General features: G+C 38.0%; 3 protein-coding genes, 1 long non-coding RNA gene and 1 pseudogene across 5 annotated transcripts; 3 read left to right on the forward strand and 2 right to left on the reverse strand.

Moving 5' to 3' along the window:
- The first annotated feature begins 3,934 nt into the window (after positions 1-3,934).
- On the forward strand, positions 3,935-5,603 carry LOC103415980 (geranylgeranyl pyrophosphate synthase, chloroplastic-like; annotated as a pseudogene).
- A 2,012-nt stretch (positions 5,604-7,615) lies between these two features.
- Positions 7,616-8,000, reverse strand: LOC114821775 (uncharacterized). Its single transcript, XR_003769564.2, has 2 exons — positions 7,899-8,000; positions 7,616-7,679 (listed from the first exon to the last, which is right to left on the reverse strand). It is a non-coding gene; the product is annotated as an uncharacterized lncRNA (long non-coding RNA).
- A 903-nt stretch (positions 8,001-8,903) lies between these two features.
- On the reverse strand, positions 8,904-10,771 carry LOC103401267 (probable ADP-ribosylation factor GTPase-activating protein AGD14). Its single transcript, XM_070814533.1, has 6 exons — positions 10,607-10,771; positions 10,131-10,190; positions 9,889-10,007; positions 9,593-9,654; positions 9,405-9,492; positions 8,904-9,327 (listed from the first exon to the last, which is right to left on the reverse strand). The coding sequence occupies exons 3-6, from the start codon at positions 9,985-9,987 to the stop codon at positions 9,262-9,264; spliced, it is 315 nt and encodes a 104-aa protein (XP_070670634.1). The 5' UTR covers positions 9,988-10,007; positions 10,131-10,190; positions 10,607-10,771; the 3' UTR covers positions 8,904-9,261.
- A 2,845-nt stretch (positions 10,772-13,616) lies between these two features.
- Positions 13,617-16,200, forward strand: LOC103424748 (UPF0496 protein At4g34320-like). Of its 2 annotated transcripts, XM_008362841.4 has the most exons (3): positions 13,664-13,876; positions 14,016-15,380; positions 15,784-16,200. In XM_008362841.4, exon 2 carries the CDS (start codon positions 14,196-14,198, stop codon positions 15,366-15,368), a length of 1,173 nt encoding a protein of 390 aa, XP_008361063.3. In that variant the 5' UTR covers positions 13,664-13,876; positions 14,016-14,195; the 3' UTR covers positions 15,369-15,380; positions 15,784-16,200. The 2 variants fall into 2 exon arrangements, with proteins under 2 accessions (XP_008361061.3, XP_008361063.3); XM_008362839.4 differs by having other exon boundaries at positions 13,617-15,380.
- A 1,699-nt stretch (positions 16,201-17,899) lies between these two features.
- LOC103425072 (pentatricopeptide repeat-containing protein At2g01390) lies at positions 17,900-20,870 on the forward strand. The gene is made up of 2 exons (XM_008363146.4): positions 17,900-18,772; positions 19,433-20,870. Exons 1-2 carry the CDS (start codon positions 18,016-18,018, stop codon positions 20,434-20,436), a joined length of 1,761 nt encoding a protein of 586 aa, XP_008361368.3. The 5' UTR covers positions 17,900-18,015; the 3' UTR covers positions 20,437-20,870.
- Positions 20,871-21,618: the final 748 nt, after the last annotated feature.

Raw genomic sequence — 21,618 nt, forward strand, 5'->3', positions numbered from 1 at the left:
ACCCTTGGCCATCCATGGAACGCTGATCACTTGAAGTACTATTACAAGTAAACTCGTATTGTACAAGTGTTAAGCTTCAGCCGTTCTGCATCCTATGTAACGAAGACTATTTGGCATGAATTCAATAAAGAGGTGATTTAGACAACTTGGTCCTAATCCTCTTACATTCCTAGCAATGAAACACTCGGGTTCAAAGCTTCAACATGAATGTTTCCAACATGAAACAAAGTCTAAGTATATGTCAATATGACTATACCAATAAATGAACAGCTTCACAGTATATTCGTTTAATCATACATTCTAACACATTCATACATAAGCCAATTATGCTTCGAAATGGTTCAACATACTTTGTGTCATTCGACACTTGCTACAATGTGCCTCGACACCTTGCCCTTATTCTCACCAACCAGGTGATGAAATGTGAAGAAGGAACTCATCTTCATGCCACCAACCAGGTGATGAAATGTACAACTCGTGCTCTCCTTCATGCCACCAACCAGGTGATGAAATGTACAACCCGTACTCTAATATCATTTGGCAACTTGCCACTCATGCCACCAACCAGGTGATGAATGAACTCATCTTCATGCCACCAACCAGGTGATGAAATGTACAACCCGTACTCTAATATCATTTAGCAACTTGCCATTCATGTCACCAACCAGGTGAAGAAGGAACTCATCTTCGTGCCACAAACCAGGTGATGAAATGTGATGAAAGGTGATGAAGGAACTCACCTTCGTACCACCAACCAAGTGATGAAAACAACTCACCATTCATTCCACCTACCAGAAGACGAGTGGTACAACTTATATATGTGAACTCCTAGCATTCACAAATAATAAAAAACCTTCAAGCTTGACAACTCAACTAGGGGAGCACTTATGCCCAACAAGAGTTATAGTCACCAACAAAGTCTTATTGCAAGCCAACAACAACTTCAGTGCATGGCATACGAAGATCAAGCTATTCAGCCCTCTTGCATCTGCTTTAGATATTTTTTTCTCTATAACAATGCAAACACTACAACTCGTAGAAAGCTTCACACACTCTTGATCAATAAAGTGTGAAGCAAAACCAATTTATGGTGTCAACAAGAGCTTCATCAATGGAGGGCAACCACAATTCTCAAAAGCTTCACACATTCTTGATCAAGACAGTGTGAAGCAAAACCAATTTATGGTGCTAACAAGAACTTCATCAATGGAGGGCAACCACAATTCTCAAAAGCTTCACACACTTTTGATCAAGACAATGTCAAGCAAAACCAATTTATGGTGCCAACAAGAGCTTCATCAAAGGAGTTCAACCACAATTCTCAAAAGCTTCAAACAATCTTGATCAAGACAATGTAAAGTAAAACCAATTTATGGTGCCAACAAAAACTTTATCAAAGGTGTTCAACCACAGTTCTCAAAAGCTTCACACACTCTTGATCAAGACAGTGTGAAGCAAAACCAATTTATGGGGCCAACAAGAGCTTCATCAAACGAGTTCAACCACAATTCTCAAAAGCTTCACACACTCTTGATCAAGACAGTGTGAAACAAAACCAATTTATGGTGCCAACAAGAGTTTCATCAATGGAGGGCAACCACAATTCTCAAAAGCTTCACACACTCTTGATCAAGACAGTGTGAAGCAAAACCAATTTATGGTACCAACAAGAGCTTCATCAAAGTAGTTAAACCACAATTCTCAAAAGCTTTACACATTCTTGATCAAGACAGTGTGAAGCAAAACCAATTTATGGTGCCAACAAAAGCTTCATCAATGAAAGGCAACTACAACTCGTAGAAAGCTTCACACACTCTTGATCAAGATTGTTCGAAGCAAATTCAATTTATATGGTTCATCCAAACCTTCGACTACTACAAGGTGTGGCTTGCATCACAATCTATTGCCCAACAGTGTGGAAGCAAAATTTGTATATGTTGTCTCTCCCACATTTTCAAATTTCTAGTTTCCAAAAAAAAAAAAAAATTGGGAAATTCAATGAAGCTTCATCAATGGATGACAGCTACAAATTCTCAAAAGCTTCACACTATCTTGATCAAGATAGTGTGAAGCAAAATCAATTTATGGTACCCAACAAAGCTTCACCACAAAAGCTTCACAAACAAAAGCTTCATCAATGGAGGACAACTACAAATTCTCAAAAGCTTCACACTATCTTGATGAAAGATAGTGTGAAGCAAAATCAATTCATGGTACCCAACAAAAGCTTCAACTCCAAAGCTTCACCTATAAAGCTTCAACTTTAAAGCTTCACCTACAAAAGCTTCAACATAAAAGCTTCACCTACAAAGCTTCAACTCCAAAGCTTCACCTACAAAGCTTCAACACAAAAGCTTCACCTACAAAAACTTCACCCACAATAGCTTCACCTACAAAAGCTTCACCCATAAAAGCTTCACCCATAAAAGCTTCACCCACCACAAAAGCTTCACAACAAAAGCTTTACCCACAAAAGCTTCACCCACCACAAAAGCTTCACCCACCACAAAAGCTTCACCTACAAAAGCTTCACCCATAAAAGCTTCACCAACAAAAGCTTCACCCATAAAAGCTTCACCCATAAAAGCTTCACCCACCTCAAAAACTTCACCCACAAAAGCTTCATCTACAAAAGCTTCACCTACAAAGCTTCAACACAAAAGCTTCACTTACAAAAGCTTCACACTATCTTGATCAGTGTGAAGCAAATTCAATTCATGGTACCCAACAAAGCTTCACCTATAAAGCTTAATATATATATATATTTTTTCGGAAATTTGAAAATTCAGAAATTCGAAAATTCGAAAATTAAAAAAAAAAAAAATTGCCTAGGCCTCATCTTCTTTCGGCCTAACAACTTTCATAACAAATATATATGAAGGAGGAGTTTAGGGCTACCACTTAGAAAGGAAAATGGTGAAGTTTTGTTACTTTGGAAACTTGGCTACTAGCAAGACACCTTATTCGTCAACTCCTTCGATCGGAGACTTTGGGGACTCCTACCATATGCTGCTGCACCTTGATACTCGGAAGTCTCATTACCACTCAGTGACTTGGATTTTTCAAGTCTCCAACCTAGAAGTTTTCCTCACTTGGAAAATTAAGGGAGCACTACCTCAACATACATGCTTCATTCACAAAGCTTCAACATACAAGCTTCAACAAAAGAAAATTTCAAAGAACTTAGTGAAGAAGGCTTTGGTGTATTTAACACAATACGTTGAAATAAAGCAAAGCTTATTTATTGATATCTCCGATAAGTTATAAATATGTGCATAATGAAAAGGTTGAAGTTACACTTGATTTTACATAGAATAAAAACTGACGTTAAACTATGAGGTAGTAGATAGTCTATAGAGAATTTCAGTTTTGAAAAATGGAAATGTATACACAATTCTACTGGTAAAAGAGGGGTAATAAATAGGATGAATTTTGTAATTAATACGGTGTCTATCAGTTTGAATAAATCAAATGAAAAATGACAAACAAAATAAATAAAAACGTATACGAGGAAAAAAACATAAATGAGTTGTTATTATTTTTCTGTTGTAACTTAGAATAGTTTGAATTGTGTGTTCCAAAATATAGGATGTCAATTGTGTAGATGCTTTAAACAAAAAAATAAACATTGTGTATATACGGGTTATGAGAAGAATTTACATGCCACTGACATGATAAAGTAATAGTATCTCAAACCAATTATACGATGTCATGTGAGTAAATTTTAACAGACAACAACAGATGATAAATTTAAAACATTGCCATTTTCACACCTCAATTCATGTAAATTTATCTCGTAGAGTCGATCTCGATTGCATGTAAACTTTTATCTTGGTGTCTAACATTGTGTCCGTACTTTTCAAATTTGATTCGAATGTCACTCGTTGTAATTGGAGGAGTTTAAAATACCGTTTTATTCAAAAATGGAAAAAGCCACATGCCAATTGGCATGGAAGCAACTCAGTCAGGCAAGTAATTCCACCCAACCCATAAACCCTATCTCTTTGAGGCCTTGTCCTCTTCTCCTCCCTTGGTTAGCTGGTTCTCAGTACTGCTCTCACCACTTCCCCTACCTCCCTTCTCACTCTCATTCACAAACTCTCTCTCTCTAGACTGTCACTCTCATTCTCTCTCTAAAATTCCAAAATGGGGATGTGAGCTTGCAATGTGTCAATGACCTTATTTGGACAACCATAACTCACCACACTCTCTATATAACACTGAAAATCCATCCCCCAATTGCTGTAATTTCAGAGCAAAACCAACAGTCTTTGAGCAAATTAGATAGAATTTTGAGAGTTACAAATAAAAAAAGATGAGCTGCATGAATCTGAGCTCATGGGTCTAATTCCAGACCTGTTCAATGTTGAATCAAGTAGGCAGATCCAGATCCTCCTAAGCCTTCAACCTCTTCCACCCGCTCAAGACCACCATACCCATTTCCTCCGCCGCCCCACACCGCCGTCGACCCGCTTCCGCTTTCGCCGTCTCTGCCATTCTCACTAAGCAAGAGACACTCACAGAAGAATTTGAAGAAGAATCCCCGAAGCCCACCTTTAATTTCAAATCCTACATGCTCTAGAAGGCCGAGGCAGTCAACCAGGCCTTGGACGCCGCCGTCTCCCTCCGTGAATCGATTACGATACACGAGGCCATGCGGTATTCCCTTCTCGCCGGCGGCAGGCAGGTCCGACCGGTCCTCTGCCTCACTACGTGCAAGCTTGTTGGTGGGTCGGAATCCAAGCCCATGCCAACGGCCTGCTCCGTGGAGATGATCCACGACGACTTGCCATGTATTGACAACGACGACCTCCGTCGCGGAAAACCCACCAACCACAAGGTGTTCGGCGAGGACGTCATTGTCTTAGCCGGCGACACGCTCTTGGCCTTCGCCTTCGAGCACGTCACCGGGTCCACCGTCGACGTCTTGCCGGCCCGAATCATCAGGGTGGTTGGGGAATTGGCCAAGTCAATTAGGTCCGAAGGGCTCGTGGCAGGGCAAGTGGTGGATAAAAACTCAAAGGGGTTGTTCGATTTGGGACTCGAACAACTCGAATATATCCACCTCCAGAAGACGGTGGCGCTGTTGGAGTGCTCGGTGGTTCTGGGGTCGATTCTGGGAGGTGGGTTGGATTCCAAAATCGAAAAGATGAGGACTTTCGCAAGGTACATTGGATTGTTATTTCAGGTTGTCGACGACATCCTTGATGTCACCAAATCGTCCTAGGAATTGGGAAAAACGGCAGGGAAGGATTTGGTCGCGGATAAGGTGACTTATCCGAAGCTGTTGGGGAATGAAAAATCTAGAGAGTTTGCTGAGAAACTGAACAAGGATGCCAAGGAACAGCTCGCTGGTTTCGATCCCGAAAAGGCTGCACCGTCGATCGCTCTGGCGAACTACATTGCTTACAGGCAAAACTAAAGACACCTTTGTTGTACTTTAGAATTTAACTAGCAATTGATACCCGCACATTGATGGGGGGCTAAAAAATTGTATGAAAGATTGTGTATACAAAATATAAAAGATTAAGGGATGTGTATTCAATTGAGAATTTGAGAGATTTTAATGGATTTATAAATTCATGAATTTTTATGGAGTTTAATTGATTTGTAGAGATTTCATATAAAATTTTGATTCAATTCTCTCGAAATCTCATGGGGAGATGTGAGATTTGTGGATGCTTAAAATACACTGCAAAATCTCTCAAATTCCCTCTAATTCCTCAACTTTTCCAAATTTTTAAATTCAAATTCTAATTGAATACACTTGAAATATTATAAACTTATTTAAAATTCTAATTGAATACACCCGGATTTCTAAGGATTTTAATAAACTATCTTAAAATCCTGATTGAACACATATTGAATTTCAGAGAATCACTTAAAATCCTGATTGAATACCCTTGGATTCATTAAAAGAATTAAAATCTCTCAAAATTCCAATTGAATACACCCCCTAATATTGTTTATATTGACAGCATTAAGAAGATTTTCACATATAAAAAAAATTGATTGATACGGATCACATACAAAAGATCATAGATTAGTTTTTATGTGGATGGCAAAAAGATTAGATGTGTGTTTATTTAAGTAGATTAGATGTGTGTTTATTTAAGTAGTTCTTGTGGCTTTTGATTCAATAGTAGTACTTGTATATAGAAGATTGTGAAATACATGCAAAAAGGTATCAATTACATTGATAACAGATGATAAAAGTTGTTTATTTGAATGTCAAAAGTTTCCCTGTATTATTCTTGATTGCCAAGAAAGCAGCCTAGGCAAAAGAAAAAATAAATAAAAGATGCAATGAATTTAGATATGAAGAAATTTATAACATCTAATCTAACAAAATTTATCGTTTGACAAAACAACAACAACAAAACATTTTCCCACTAAGTAAGGTTAGCTATATAAATCCTAGAACACTATTGCGCTCAGTTCTGTTTGACGTCTTCCATTAGATCTAAGTACTCTAAATCTTTTTCTAATAGACAAATGTAAAGGATGTAAAGTAGACATGAAATGATAACTCTATTGGTAGAATGAAAAGGATGTCCACTCTAAACCACATCTTTTTCACTAATAACATCTTACTCATTTTTTTTTAAAGAAATGCAAACAGACATTCTAGTAATATCAAGCAAGACTACAACTTTTATTCAAATGTCAATTCTTTTTCTAAAAGAAAACTGTATGTTACACAAATTTATTGAATTAGAATCAAACTAATGAGATTAAAGCCAAAATGTAAAACTAATGCACAAAATATATTCGAGAGGCCAAAAAAATTTAAAAGTAAATAGGAAAAAAAAGTTTAAAATGTCGAAACATTTTGTTATACTAAAGCAGTAAAGCCCTTGGATAGCTTGAAAATCTTACCCTTATTCATTCTTCACTCTCACTGTATTATGCTACACATTAACACAATAAAATATAATCAATAGCATAATTATTAATTTGCGAAACAATAAGAAATGGGAACTGTTATTTTGCATTCTCATTATTCAGATACCAAAGAAATTAATATAAATCAAAAGATGACAAACCTATTACTTTGCATTCTCTTTATTGCAGCTACTTGATAATTACCATCACCAGAAACTCTTACTTCGTATAAACCATATGTATGTAACCTGTAAGAAAGTAATCAGAAATTAACTAAACTATCACTCAAGAAGAAGAGTAGAAACAAATCCATTAGTTGTAAGTATCGTAACACATAACACAAAACAACCACCAACCCACACCAGGGGTAAACTACCCATCCTGGCATAACTCCAACACCGCAAGAAAGATGTTAATAAAATATTAGTTCCAATACATCATATTTGCTACTATCATTTTTAGGATTCATGTGGTTTTCCACGCATTGTAAAGCATGTGTATACAAAGTGAGGTTTGCTTCCAAGTGTGCCCTACTGTGTTTTTTCCTCTGAAACATGCAATTTTTTTTTAATTTTTTTTATACCTGTATTATTGCCACCATCAACCAAAAAGGAAGGAAAATTGACAAAAAAAAAAGCTATCTTAATACCTTTTAGTAAAACTTCAACCACAAAATAAGGACTACATTTCGAGCCTATGAAAAGAAGAATAACCCAAAATACATTCACGATTATTACCTGAAGCTTTCTAGCTTTCTCTAAAGCTTTCTGCTTTATCAATTCCCTTTCCCTTGCCTGCGTAAATATTAAAAAGTTTAAATCAAGTTCTTCTGAAAATTAAATAATTCACATAATTATGTAAAGGAGCATCTTATTATTTTGAAAGCAGTTGAGGTGGGTTCTATACCAACGAATAACTTGAAGCATATCAAAGTTAATAAGTCTTAAGAGGGGTGAATAAAAACTAAGCAAAGAGAGAAGGTATTGAACGATCAATGATAAGAATTTGGTCACCTTATTTGATCAATGCCAATGATCCTGAAGTGAGTGTCAGGTGCATTAAAATTTGTATAGAACAAATATTGAGAAGCACACATCTGTGAATGATAAGAATAATGTTGGATTTTTTTTTTCTTGTTAGATGGAATGGTGATAATTTGATTTAGTAATTAGAATATCTAACACATTGTAGTGAAAAAGTTTAGAGCGCAGACAAAGCATTTAAAATTTATTGAAGGCCTAATCGGATAGATGATCCTCGTGGTAATAACTAATAAGGTTATCGGAAGATAGCCCTCATGGTAAAAAAATTAGAATTTAAACCCTCATGGTATAGTCCGTTAACAAATTTAGTTCACAAGTGATTTTTCCGTTAGTTGTTCGTTAAATGCGGGGTAAAAATGTCCTTTTAACGTGTTCTTCTTCCTTGTCTCTCTGCGTTTCCTCGTCTAGCTGGGTTTTGATTTTGTTGGGGGAGTAAGCGATGGTAAAGGAGGAAAATCCAGCTGCGTTTTTCTGCAGTGGCTACTTTGCCGCTGGATCATTGCGAATCTGTTCACAAACGTCTCCAAGAACTGCTTCTCCACAGGTATCACCACTGAACCCAAATTGAAGTTCTCATTTATCAAACCTTTCAACAACAAAACTTTAACAACCGAACACCTCGCTCTTCTGGTGAACAACGTTGGCTAGATATAGTTTTCACATTGAGCCATGTGTATGTGGTCTCATTTACCTACGATGACTTTATGTGGTCTCGCTCCCGCAATGACTTTATGTGGCCTTGCTCTTCGGTGATGATCTTTTGCAGTTGCTGATACAAATCTATTATATCTATCATTATTAGGGGTGGGCGCGGTGCGGTTTGGTGCGGTTTCGAGTGAAACCACAACCGAAATCGAAACTTTTTGCGGTGCGGTGCGGTGCGGTTTTGAAGCCAAAACCAAAATGAAACCAAACCGTTTGGTTCGGTTCAGTGCGGTTTCAAACGGTTTCGGTTTGGTTTTTGAGAAAAAAATGTACAATTTAAAATATACACATATTTATGCATAAGATGGTCTTATTTTCCTTGTATATTAATTAATGAATATGCACCAAAATTGCACCAAAAACAGCAACAACACCAAAAACTGCACCAAACCTGCAGCAAAACAACACCAAGAACTGTACCAAACCTGCAGCAAAAAACTGCACTGAAACTGTAGCAAGAAACTGCACAAAACTGCACAAAAAACAGCAGCTAAACAGCACCAAAACTGCACAAAAAACAGCAGCTAAACTGCAGAAAAAATTACACCAAAACTGCACCAAAAAACTGCACAAAACTGCACAAAAACGCATTACATAATTCACATCTACTAAAGAGATACATGCTTAATCACCTGGCATCAGGGTAAGAATGGTACTGAGGATCCCAATCTTTAAAATAAATTTGTCCAACTCTCTGTAAATGAACGTTTTAGTAAGAATGTTAATGGGTGAGAAAGAATGATAGTGAGACGAATGAATGTACGTGCTCACCTCGTTTCCCCCTGCTTGAAGTGCACTAACTTCTTCTGCATTAAATTTGGCCATTGACACTGATTTTACTCGGTGAGTGAACTCCCGACTGGACAATTTGAAAATCTTAATTGGTCAGCACTGAGAAGATGCAAAATCAAAACCATCCCACGCAGAACTTATGATCAAAACCAGACATGACTACTTACTGTACTCCACTACAATTTGTACAGACGAATGTCATGAAGGTCGTGCAAACATATTGTGGTCCCTGCACAAAGAATACATGTTTAAAGGAAAACTTCATATATTCACTCCACAAGGATCTTCTTATATATCTTTCTAAGCACATGAGCGTGCATTTACGGATTTCGAATATTAATTGGCAGATATTAATAATTACAGTGTTTTGCTGCTTCCACTAGTACAATGCTGCAGATGAAGAACCATCAATGATGCCTGATTTTCACTTATTTGGGAACAATATAACAAGAAGACGCCATACCAAGCTATTGCAGTTGATGCATCTTTTATTCTCGGGAATTTTCAAAATACTGCGAATTGTTCTTTCGATTTTCTCATCTTCCTTCGACCCTTTTCCCATTTCTCAGAAAATTATGAAACCTGAACAGAAAAAAGAGAATGGAGAAATAATTATTACAACAACCAACACAGCCACTGAGCTTAACTTTCTCTTCCTCAATTTTCTCACCAAACCGATAGAAACCCACAAGGAGAAAAAACAACCTGATTATATAACCAGTGTAGATTAAATTGATTTCCGCTTGAAGAAAATATGGCTCCTCCCTTCATCCAGAAAATACAGCGTCATCTTCCAAAAATAATTCGAATATCATCCATAAAAAATAATTTAAACAGATGCAAATGTTATTGCATGAACATCAATTACCCTCCTTTACTTCTCCTACATTTTCTCAGCTACCAAACAGATGGAAAAGCAGGTTTTGCCTCCAATTATTATCAAAATCTGATAAACTGAAGTAGAAGAGTAAAAACAAATGCAAATGTTATAACACGAACAGCAATTACCCTCCTCTACTTCTCCTACATTTCTCAGCAACCAAACAAATGAAAAATCAGTTTTTCATTCCGACTGTTATCAAAATCCGATAAATTGACGAAAAAATGCAGAAATTTTCCTTTCTTTTCCTAAATTTTCTGACCAACTAAACGGAAAATAAGAGGAGAAAATCAAAACCAACCTGATTATATAACCAGTGTCGCAGGCAGGCAGGCAGAAGCAGATGCAAGCAGGCAGTCAGGTGACCAGGTCGCAAAGGCAGATGCGGAGATGCAAGGAGGCGGCGCAGAAGCAGTCACTGAAAGTGCAAACCCACTCGGTGCAAACCCAGGGGCCAGAACCGCAAAACCAAATGTATAAGTATAACCTAGTTGAATGAACTAAATAAAAAAAAAAAGTGCGGTTTCGGTTTCGGTTTCGATTTCGGTGCGGTTTTGAAAACCCAAAACCGAAACCAAACCGTTTTGTGTGCCGCGGTTCGGTTTTGAAACCGAAACCGTTTCAAAACCGCAAAACCAAACCGTTTGGTGCGGTTTGATTCGATTCGTGTTTCGGTTTCGGTTTTCGGTTCCAAGTGCCCACCCCTAATCATTATGTGATAGTTTTGTATGGTGGCGTGTGAAGTTTTCGCACATGTGGCAATCGTTTAGAGGTTTTATTATTGTTGTCTTGCTTGAGCAAATTCACCTCCAGATCATTGTTTGGTGTGAAGTTTTCGCACATGTGGCAGTCGTTTAGAGGTTTTATAACCAATCAGTTATATGAGTAGCAAACATTAAGTTGTCCAATACTACAACATACATACAATATAGAAAAAAGTTGTCTTTATATTGGATGACTTAACGTTTTCTGTTGTTTATTTTTGATAATTTCCATTCCAAAATGTTTATACTTTTGTAAGTCATTACATTCTTTATAAATCCACCAAATTCACATTGTATTTCAATAAAGGCCTAATCGAATAAATGGTCCTCGTGGTGATAAGGTTATCGGAAGATAGCCCTCGTGGTAAAAAAAATAGGATTTAAACCCTCGTGGTGTAGTCCGTTAACAAATTTAGTCCACAAGTGATTTTTCAGTTCGTTGTCCGTTAAATGTTGGGTAAAAATGTACTTTTGACGTGTTCTTCCTTGTCTCTGGGTTGTGATTTTGTTGGGGGAGTAGGCGATGGTAAAGGAGGAAGATCCAGCGCTTTTCTGCAATGGCTACTTTGCCGCTGGATCATTGCGAATTTGGGTTTTTTAGGATTTTTTTTGTCAATAGGAATTCCATTAACAAACAGTAGGGAGGCAATGTGGAAAATACAACCTTCGCAAATGCACTAGATACATTGTGTGGTAACAATAAGTTGGTGTGGAATAGAAGTCGCGAAGCTTATAAGAAATGGGGTTGGTCTGAGGACGATGTTCTCTCTGCTTTTAAGCGGTGCCCAACTTGTATAATTATGTCGGGGCAGAAGCTAATGCAAACGATGGATTTTTTAGTGAATAAGATGGGATGGTCGTCAGGAATGATTGCCAAGTACCCTGTGGTCATGAACTTGAGTTAACTAAACTAATTTGAAACTAAACAAAAAAGAAAAAAAAATCCAAGAAGGGAACCACAAGCCGACATATTTCGATGAAGAGGTAGGATGATTTGGAGACAAGGCAACCTGCAATGACAAGCACCAATAAGACCAGCACCATCAACAAGTCCCACAACAGATGAAGAGACACCAGAGTGTCCAGATCTGGAAACCACAATGCCAAACCAACACAAACCCCGAATCGGACCTAAATCAAAGAGAAAGCATTGATAAGGGCACAAAACGGATCTGGGATGGTGGCCCAAAAGCAGTGCACAAAATGTTAAGGGAAGGAAGAAAGAGCAGTGCCCACATGGTTGAAGAAAAGGAAAAAAAAACGTGGATGGGGGAAGGAAAAATGTGAAGAAACGCAAAGAGAAAGAAAAGGGCGGTGGAACAGAAGGGAGGAGAAGGAAAAACTAAGGGAAGAAAGGATGGAAAGGGAAGCTAGGCGGAGGAGATAGGGATGGGCTACCACCATGGCAAGGGGCCGACGACTAGGGTGATTTGCAGACGAGAGTTTCTGGATGGAGAAGGGCTGACAAGGGTTCGACCACCAGTTAATAATTTAATTGCAACCTCCCATTGGATGATTACTATTTTTTTTTCCATAAAAGGGGACAACTGATAGTAAGCTACGATTATCCATTTTTTCTCGGCTTGGATGGGTGATGTATAAATACATTTTTAGTCACAACTGCTCATTAATACACACAACCGTTCCAAAATGTTTCCAATTTATTTGAAATCATGTTCAGCAAAACCATTCGAATTTGGAACTAATTCTAAAGGAATCAATTCACAGGTAATGTTAATGATGCTGACTTTGTTAATGTTAAGAGTTTCTTACGTTTCTTGACACGAGATGAATTTTCTAAAAATTATTCAAAAACCACTTCAAAATCGTGATGACAGAAATAACATGACGTTGGTTTTGTTCATATAATCTTAAATCCAACTTTAGTCTCGACGCCAAATTAAGAAACATGTCAGTTGGTTGGCCTTGCGCACCCAAACTCCTCCATTTGCATTACGACTTCACGCACCCTCCTTTCGATCCTACATTTTGTGTCTTGGTCCTTACCGTCCCGTTTGCACCAAAGACTTTCTTTATTTACATCCAAAATTTTCATATGGTAGGTACATACATAAAATAAGTTCACCATTATAGTAGCTTGTGATTCAAAATATTGTACATAAATTAAAAAAAATGTTATGGTAGGAAATTCGTTCCACAAAAATTCTTTTTGCATCGTTAGGAATGGAGTCGATGAATTAAACTCAGATTGGAAAGAAAGTGGTTGTTATGTGAAATGGCGTTATTAGAATGTTAGCAGGTAATTTGACCACCTCAAATGTTTCAAGTTTCAACCAAAGGCTAAATACCATTGCATCATATGTGACCACATGTGAGGGAGAGCGACTTGGTTGATAGACATCAAATAATAATGTTCTTTTGTCTATTTTTAGTGTACAAAACAAAAACATAATTCACACATTAAAAAGAGAGTAAAGAGTCTCAGTCAAATTAAACTTTTTATCGGTTCTCCGTCACCTCATTCAGCATTTAAATCCTAGTTAAAATTAGTAATATGTCGTTTACCCAAAAAAAAAAAAAAAAATTATGTCACTCCTTCGTGAATGACGAAGCCACTTTCCCAATTTCATCTCACTTTCCTTTTCCCATTTCATCTACTTCTCCTGCATTATTCTGCACCATTGACTTGTGGGGTTTGCAAAGCCTCTATCTGTGGCTTGGCTCCTTCTGTTGGATTTTGCTTGGGTTTTGGAAATCTTCAACTTTCTGGAGGGTGTGGAGGATTGAAGTGAGAGATCAAATCTGACAAGTTCCTATTTTTCTTTGCGTTTTAAGCTGATTTTCTGGTAAGCAAAATCCATCAAGTTTCATACTTTGTTCAGAAATTTCATCTGGGTTTTTACATTTACTTTACCAAGTGGAAATTTTAGCTCTGGGGTTGCTTAGTAACTAGCCAAAGCTCAAATTTTTGAGTCAATTTTGCAGTTCTTCAACCTACGCATCGATTGGATTCGATTCCATTTTAGAGCACTTTGTTAGCTTGGAGAGCACTTGGTTTGCTGCATTTTCAAAGCGTTTGCTAGATTTTAGATCTTTGAGTTAAGAGGAAAATTAATCACCTTTTTTACTAGTCAAACATAGTTAGGTTTTGGGAATTTCACCCATATGATGGGAGGAAAATTCAGTAAAAACAAGGGTGTTGATGCCTCAGGAACACCCTCACCACCACCCCCACAACCACATGAAACCCTTGAAAGCAATACCAATTCCCAGGACACTGCCGATTTGAGCTCCTACGAGGCAGCCTGTAAGCTCGATCCAGCCTTGCAATCGTTTGATGTCAATCTCCAGCAGCGGACAAGCCGTGTCATTCACTCATTTTCAGATGGGCTGGAAGTTCGGTCCCTATCCCTTGACTCGCTCAAGGAGGTTACGGATTGTTTGCTCGACATGAACCAGGAAGTGGTCAAGTTGATTCTAGAATGCAAGAAGGATATATGGAAGAGTAAAGAAATGTTCTCTCTTGTAGAGGAATACTTTGAGAACAGTCTTCAAACATTGGACTTTTGTACTTCCCTCGAGCAGTGTCTTAAGCGTGCGCTCAATAACCAGCTGATAATTCAAGCTGCAGTTAGGCAGTTTGAGGAAGAAGTAGGGGCTGGGGCAGATGGGAATGGGTGTGCGAGAACCTTAAAAGAATTGAGGGCATTTAAGGCGGCTGGGGATCCTTTCACGGATGAGTTCTTTAGACTGTTTCAGACAGTTTATAAGAATCAGGCATCAATGTTTGAGAAACTGCAACTTCGTAAGAGAAAACTTGATAAGAAGTTGAAATCAGTGAAAGCTTGGAGGAGGGTGTCAAATGTTATTTTTGTTGCCACATTCGTCTCTGTATTGGTTTTCTCTGTAGTGGCAGCTGCCATTGCTGCACCACCACTTGTAACAGCCTTGGCAGGAGCGTTGGCTGTTCCAATAGGTTCAGTTGGAAAATGGTGTAATATGCTTTGGAATAACTACGAGAGGGGACTGAAAGGGCAGAGGGAGATAATCAGCTCAATGCAGATTGGAACGTTCGTTACATTGAAGGACCTGGACAGCATCCGAGTGCTTGTTGACAAATTTGAAATTGGGATTGAATCGCTGCTGCAAAATGCTGATTTTGCTATTAGAGAAGAGGGCGTAGCTGTGAAGCTAGTGATAGATGAGATCAAGAAAAAACTTGATGTGTTCGTGGAAACCATTGATAATCTAAGCCAACATGCTGATAAGTGTAGCCGGAATATAAGGAAGGCAAGGACAGTGATTTTACAGAGAATAATTAGGCATCCCAACCAATGAAGTTCCCTTTCGGTATGTGTTTCTGATCACTGTTTTCTTCCTGGTGGTCTATTAGTGAAACAGATGCACCTTGGGTCAAATGAATTCTATATAGCATTTCTTAAAGGCAAAAGGTAGAGTTCACAGTTTTATTTTTGCTTGTATCTTTTGGATAGAAGGAGTCACATTGTTAAGCAGGGTTATACTTTATGTTTAAAATTTCAAAGAAAGCTCAAATCAAAAGGATTACTTACTACCTCATCTGTTTTGTTATTGCAATATGCACTAGAACTTGATAGACTTTACGTAGCTGCTAAAAGCTGAACACTTGGATGTGATGGTTACTAGGGGATCACTTTTAAGACGTTCATATAGTTTGTGCATGCAAACACTGCGCCACCCTCTCACAAGAGTGGTTTTCTTCGCTGTTGTGCAGTTGATCCCACCACAGTGAAAGGAAGATGCCATGTGCCTTGCACATGAAAGAAATTCTTTCATGGCTGGAATCTCTGCAAGCATTATAACTATCTGGAATTTGGAGCTCTCTTTCGTCACTCTATCCATATTCAAATCAGTACCTGCTTAATTTGATACTCAAAATGAGATGAGCTTAAGAATAGATATTTTTCTTGATTCTCTATCACATGGGTAGAGATAAAGATCGTCCATCTTCAGTCTGATATATATTGGACGGCCTAATGGGTCCAACGGCCGAATAGTAGATGCATAATGAAGAGGTTGATGTTGCACTTGATTTTATTAGTCAATAAGCTGAGAAATCGTGCACTGTTGAAACGAAGATAATTGTTTCATGATTTTGCTTTATTTGATTACATCAGTTCATCTGTGAAAATTTGGGGACAGATTATTTTATGGTTCTCAACAGTTACATGGTTACTGGATTTAAGAACTTATAAGTGAACGGATTTCTTCGGTTGCCATCTTTGAAACGTGTTGAGATGATATGTGTTTGTGAGGACCAATCCTTATTACACCAACCGCCTTCGACATTTCTGTTCATTGCACTAGATTCTCTTTGAAATAGTTAGTGATACTGTGATCAAGATTCGAGTTAACCAGCCGAAGGTAAAAGATGAGCATCGGACGAGTCAGAACGTTGGATGTCTTAGGGCTGGTTTGGTATTGCTGTACTTTGAAAAAAAAGCTGCTGTGAGAATAAGCGGCTGTGCTGTGAGAATAAGCGGCTGTGAAATAAATCAGCAGAGTGTTTGATAAACTTTTTTGTAAAAGTGCTTATGGAAAAAAAAAAAGCAGTCTAATAGTAGATCTTTTCATTAAAGAAGAACTGTAGCTCTGTGTGCTTTGAAAAAAAGCTAGTTTTCCAAAGCTGCAAATAGCAGCTTCAGCTTTTTCCTTTGATTTCAGCTTATTCTCACAGCAGCTTCCAAAATAAGCCATTTTTTTCAGCTTACCAAACACCTAAAATCCTCACAGCTTTTTTTCATGGGTGCTTTTTTTTTAAGCATCTCACTCCCAAACTAGGTCTTAGGGCTGGTTTGGTATTGCTGTGCTTTGAAAAAAAGCTGCTGTGAGAATAAGCGGCTGTGCTGTAAGAATAAGCGGCTGTGAAATAAAGCAGCAGAGTGTTTGGTAAACTTTTTTGTAAAAGTGCTTTTGGAAAAAAAGCAGTCTGATAGTGGGTCTTTTCATTAAAGGAGCACTGTAGCTCTGTGTGCTTTGAAAAAAAACCAGTTTTCCAAAGCTGCAAATAGCAGCTTCAGCTTTTTCCTTTGATTTCAGCTTATTCTTACAGCAGCTTCCAAAATAAGCCCTTTTTTTTCAGTTTACCAAACACCTAAAACCCTTACAGCTTTTTTTCATGGGTGCTTTTTTTTTAAGCACCTCACTCCCAAACCAGGTCTTAGTCTACTTGATTCATCAAAGTGTGTGTAGATGATTGCAGGTATTCGAAGTTTCTTCGAAGGCTTTGCTCTCAATGGAGTGGGTCATGAGATATAACTAGTTACTTAAAAATTGTAGTTAGCATCGTATGGATGGTCTATATAGTTTGATGAATATGTTAATCGTGAAAACAATACTTTTAGTTTGTATGATATTCTGATTAGATCAATAGTGGTAGAATGGTACTGGTATTGTTAACACGTTATGAATATAGAGGCAACTTGAAACTCAAAAATTTATTGATAACCATGATCGTTTTCTATGTTGATGTATGAACAAACAACGGTGTGCAGAAGGGAAAAAGATGTACAAGGAAACCATTTGCAATACGTGAAATTAAACTTCTATTTGTTTGTTGACGATTGTATTATTCTAAGCTGGCTGCTCTAATAGAATAAGGATTTGAACTCGAGCCCAAAGAATGGGCGCAATTTGCCATGGCATAACTCACATTTGCAATATTATACGTTAATCAAACAAGTTTAAATCCTAAATCAAACTGACAAAATTGAGTTTCGTCTAAGTTGGTTAGAGGGTTAGAGCAGTGCACTTTTTCTTCGTCTGACTTCCAACTCTTCAAGTAGATAAAAGAAAATCCTAGATAAAAGGAAATGGAAAAAACACCGGAATTCAAATTGGGCCCAAATATAAAATCAGTGTCAAAACGGTACTATCTCTTCTGCTACCAGCGACACAAAAAAGCGCGAAGACTGAACGCAGTGATAGTTAATGAATCGCTCCTCCCATGCGCAGTTTCTACAACCTCCATGGATTTCTCAAGCGCCTTGCAGCTTGCACCGCCGTCCACGATCACCAATGTCCAAAATTTTCCACCAAATCCATCCATTTCCTCAAACCCCACAAACCCAACAATCGAATTCCCAGAAAGAACACAAAAAACCATCCCAAATCCACTTCAAAGCAACAACTTTTGGACCCGAAGACTTACATGCGAGAAACAATCACAAACATATACAAAATCCTCAAATATTCGACATGGGATTCCGCTAAAGAACAACTGCAGAACCTTTCCATAAGATGGGACTCTTACACTGTGAGCCAGGTGCTCAAAACCCACCCTCCGATGGAAAAATCGTGGCTTTTTTTCAACTGGGTTGCTGGGTTTAAAGGGTTTAAGCACGACCAGTTCACCTACACGACAATGCTGGACATTTTCGGAGAAGCCAGGAGGGTTTCGTCAATGACCCATGTTTTCAAGCAAATGCAGGAAAAGGGAATCAAGATTGATGCCGTTACTTACACTTCTCTGATGCATTGGCTCTCGAATGCCGGAGATGTCGATGGGGCTGTGCAGACTTGGGAGGAGATGAGAGCTCAGGGATGTGCTCCCACTGTTGTTTCTTACACTGCTTATATGAAGATTTTGTTTGGTGATAACAGAGTGAAGGAGGCTACTGACGTATACAGGGAAATGATTCAGTGTGGATGTTCTCCAACTTGTCATACCTACACTGTTTTGATGGACTACCTGATTGGGTCTGGTGAGTAGCTTTTTCTGTCGCACAGGTAGTGCGCTCTATGTGTTTGTTATAACGTCTGAATGGGTGATTGTTCGACGTTTTGCTGTCGGGCATGTTTTATTTGCTAGGAAAGGCGGATGTACACTGAAAGTTACCATTTTGTGTATATGGTTATTCTATTTGTTTACGCACGGTGTGTTGTTTGCTAAAGGAAGATGAGATTTTCCGTTATTGGTTTTGTTCTTCGATAATTTATGCTATGATATGAAGTTGCTGCTACCCTGTGATTGCTTGCCATTCCCCCTCTTAAAGATGATGTGTAAATACATTTCTTTGCTTAGGTGTATTAGGAATAAGGGTACTGCTAAGTAGACTAAAATTGTAGACTAAATGATGTGTCACCAAGAAGAAATAAGTACGCTAATCAACACTTAAGTAATAATTCAATCATCAACTTTCATGTCATTTAGTTTACTAAATTTAGTCTCCTTAGCATTACCCTAAGAAAAAATATTATGTTTATGTGACTTTCATATTAACAGTTTCAGAAATGGACTCATCATGCTATGATTTCAATGCTTATATGCACTTTTGGTGGGATGCATGTGGACTCATCTTTGTGATGTTCCTCTCCCGCCTCCCAAAATAGAGATAAAGTACTGAATCTGTGATGGGTTTCAGGCAAATGCAAAGAGGCACTTGACATTTTCGGCAAAATGCAAGACGCTGGAATACAACCTGATAAAGCGGCTTGCAATATTTTAGTTCAGAAATTGTGCAAAGCGGGAGACACATGGACACTGAACCATATCCTTTTGTTTATGAAAGAGAATCGCCTTGCCCTTCGTTACCCTGTATTTCTAGAGGCAGTTGGAACTTTCAAAATTGTTGGCGAGAGTGATTCCCTCCTCAGGCAAGTTCATCCTTACTTTTTCGTTGACTCTGGCAATCAGGAGGCAAGTGAGTTTAGAACACCTGCTGCTGATGCTCTTGTGACAATTGATGAAGGGCTTGTACTGATTCTTTTGAAAAAGGAAAATCTTGTTGCCATAGACCGCTTACTTGCTGGAAATGGAGAAAAGAAAATACGATTGGATTCTGCTATCACCTCAACCATCATTGAGGTAAATTGTGGACATTGCAGACTTGATGGTGCTTTATTGGCTTTCGAATATAGTGTGAAAATGGGTATAATCCTTGAGAGGAATGCATATCTTGCTTTGGTAGGAGCTTTGATCAGATCAAAGTCATTTCCAAAAGTCGTGGAGATTGTTGTGGAGATGATTAGGGCTGGATATTCTCTCGGAATATACTTTAGTGCACTTCTGATACATAGGCTCGGGCGTGCTAGAAGGACACCTTGTGCTGCAAAAATCTTTAATTTACTACCTGATGATCACAGGTGCACTGCAACTTACACTGCCTTGATTGGGGCTTACTTCTCTGCTGGGAGTGCTGATAAAGGACTTCAAATTTTTGAAGCAATGCAAGGAGAGGGATTCCGTCCTTTCTTGGGCACATACAATGTGTTGTTAGCAGGTCTCCAAAAATGTGGTAGAGTTCGTGAAGCTGAAATGTATAGGAAGGAAAAGAAGAGTCTGCAGGCTGATGGCGAGTTTCAGGATGCTGTCCCCGTTGAGCAAAAGATTTGTGACTTTCTGTTTGCTGGGGATGTTGTCTCTTGATCCTATTTGGCACGCTGGGACTCCCATACCGATCAAGCGATGCAAAAAATTGCCTTGCTGCTTAAGAGAATATGTCGTAGATAAGGAAGCAGTTCTCCTGTAAACATGATGGTTGTGTATATGATAGCGACAAGAGTGGTCAATGGAAAGAAAGCTATACGATCGAACCAATCAAATTTTTTCGAGGGCAAGACTCGGTGTTCAGTTGCTACATCGAGGCAGAAGTTCTGCTGGTTAGCTCAGATTGTCAAGCAACAGGGGTTTATCGTCTTTTGGACGTGATGTAGTTCACGCACTTTTGAGTTGTCTTGATGGGCACTTAGACTTGTATGTAGGTTAAGGTTTAAGGCCTTGTAAACATACTTTTATCTGTTATTTTGCTTTATCCATGTACATTAACGAGAGGGATTATTTGGATTTCGTGTATTTTCTTATTTCTCTCACACATATTTTTGTTTTGCAAGTGAGATTAGTTAAATCTCAACCGTACTAATAGAAAAATAACTAAATCTCAACCGTTCACTTTTAATAAAAAAAAATGTGCAGGGCAAAGTTCAATAACGTTTGAGTACCATCATTAAGAAATTTATAGAACTAAATATAAAAAATTAGGTATGTAATATTGTTTGTTTAAAAAAAACAAAACAAAACAAAACAAAACAAAAACAAAAACAAAAAAACAAAAATGATTAGACAATTCAATACTTGGGGAAAAAGAAAATTAGACAATTCAATACGTTCAACTTTAACATATTCATTTTGTAAAATGTCATGTTTCAAAGGTCATTATTGTCATTCACTCCTCTCCTCTCCTCTTCGTGTACCGAACATCATCGGTGGTGCATCCAACCAATATTGCAGCAACATTGGTTTTGCCGACATTGCTTAAACTTCGGGAATAAAACTGTGAGAATAAACATATTTTTATTCGGAAAAGCGGATGATTGCCATGGTGAATAAGACAACTATGTGTGTTCCAAATTTAAACCCTCTCATCTTCTCCTAAATGTAGATTTCCAGGAATATATGTTGTCCGATATAAGAAAATCCAATTGGTTTCTCAATCAATAAGACACAATTATTTGTACTAATATTGTTAGGAGGCTGAGGTTCCTTCCATATGGTATTGTTCCTGTCACTTTTATTTTATGTACAAGTTACATGGTTTAAGTGCAAATAAGA

Source organism: Malus domestica, chromosome 15, assembly GCF_042453785.1.
Source record: "Malus domestica chromosome 15, GDT2T_hap1".
Taxonomy (NCBI): Eukaryota; Viridiplantae; Streptophyta; class Magnoliopsida; order Rosales; family Rosaceae; genus Malus; species Malus domestica.

Coding starts and splice junctions, on each gene's coding strand:
- LOC103425072 (XM_008363146.4), top strand. CDS start 18,016: ATGCGCAGTTTCTACAACCTCCATGGATTTCTCAAGCGCCTTGCAGCT. Junction 18,773..19,432: donor GGACTACCTGATTGGGTCTG/GTGAGTAGCTTT, acceptor GATGGGTTTCAG/GCAAATGCAAAGAGGCACTT.
- LOC103401267 (XM_070814533.1), bottom strand. CDS start 9,987: ATGGGAAAAGGGTCGAAGGAAGATGAGAAAATCGAAAGAACAATTCGC. Junction 9,655..9,888: donor GCATCAACTGCAATAGCTTG/GTATGGCGTCTT, acceptor TTCTTTGTGCAG/GGACCACAATATGTTTGCAC. Junction 9,493..9,592: donor ACAAATTGTAGTGGAGTACA/GTAAGTAGTCAT, acceptor CAAATTGTCCAG/TCGGGAGTTCACTCACCGAG.
- LOC103424748 (XM_008362839.4), top strand. CDS start 14,196: ATGATGGGAGGAAAATTCAGTAAAAACAAGGGTGTTGATGCCTCAGGA.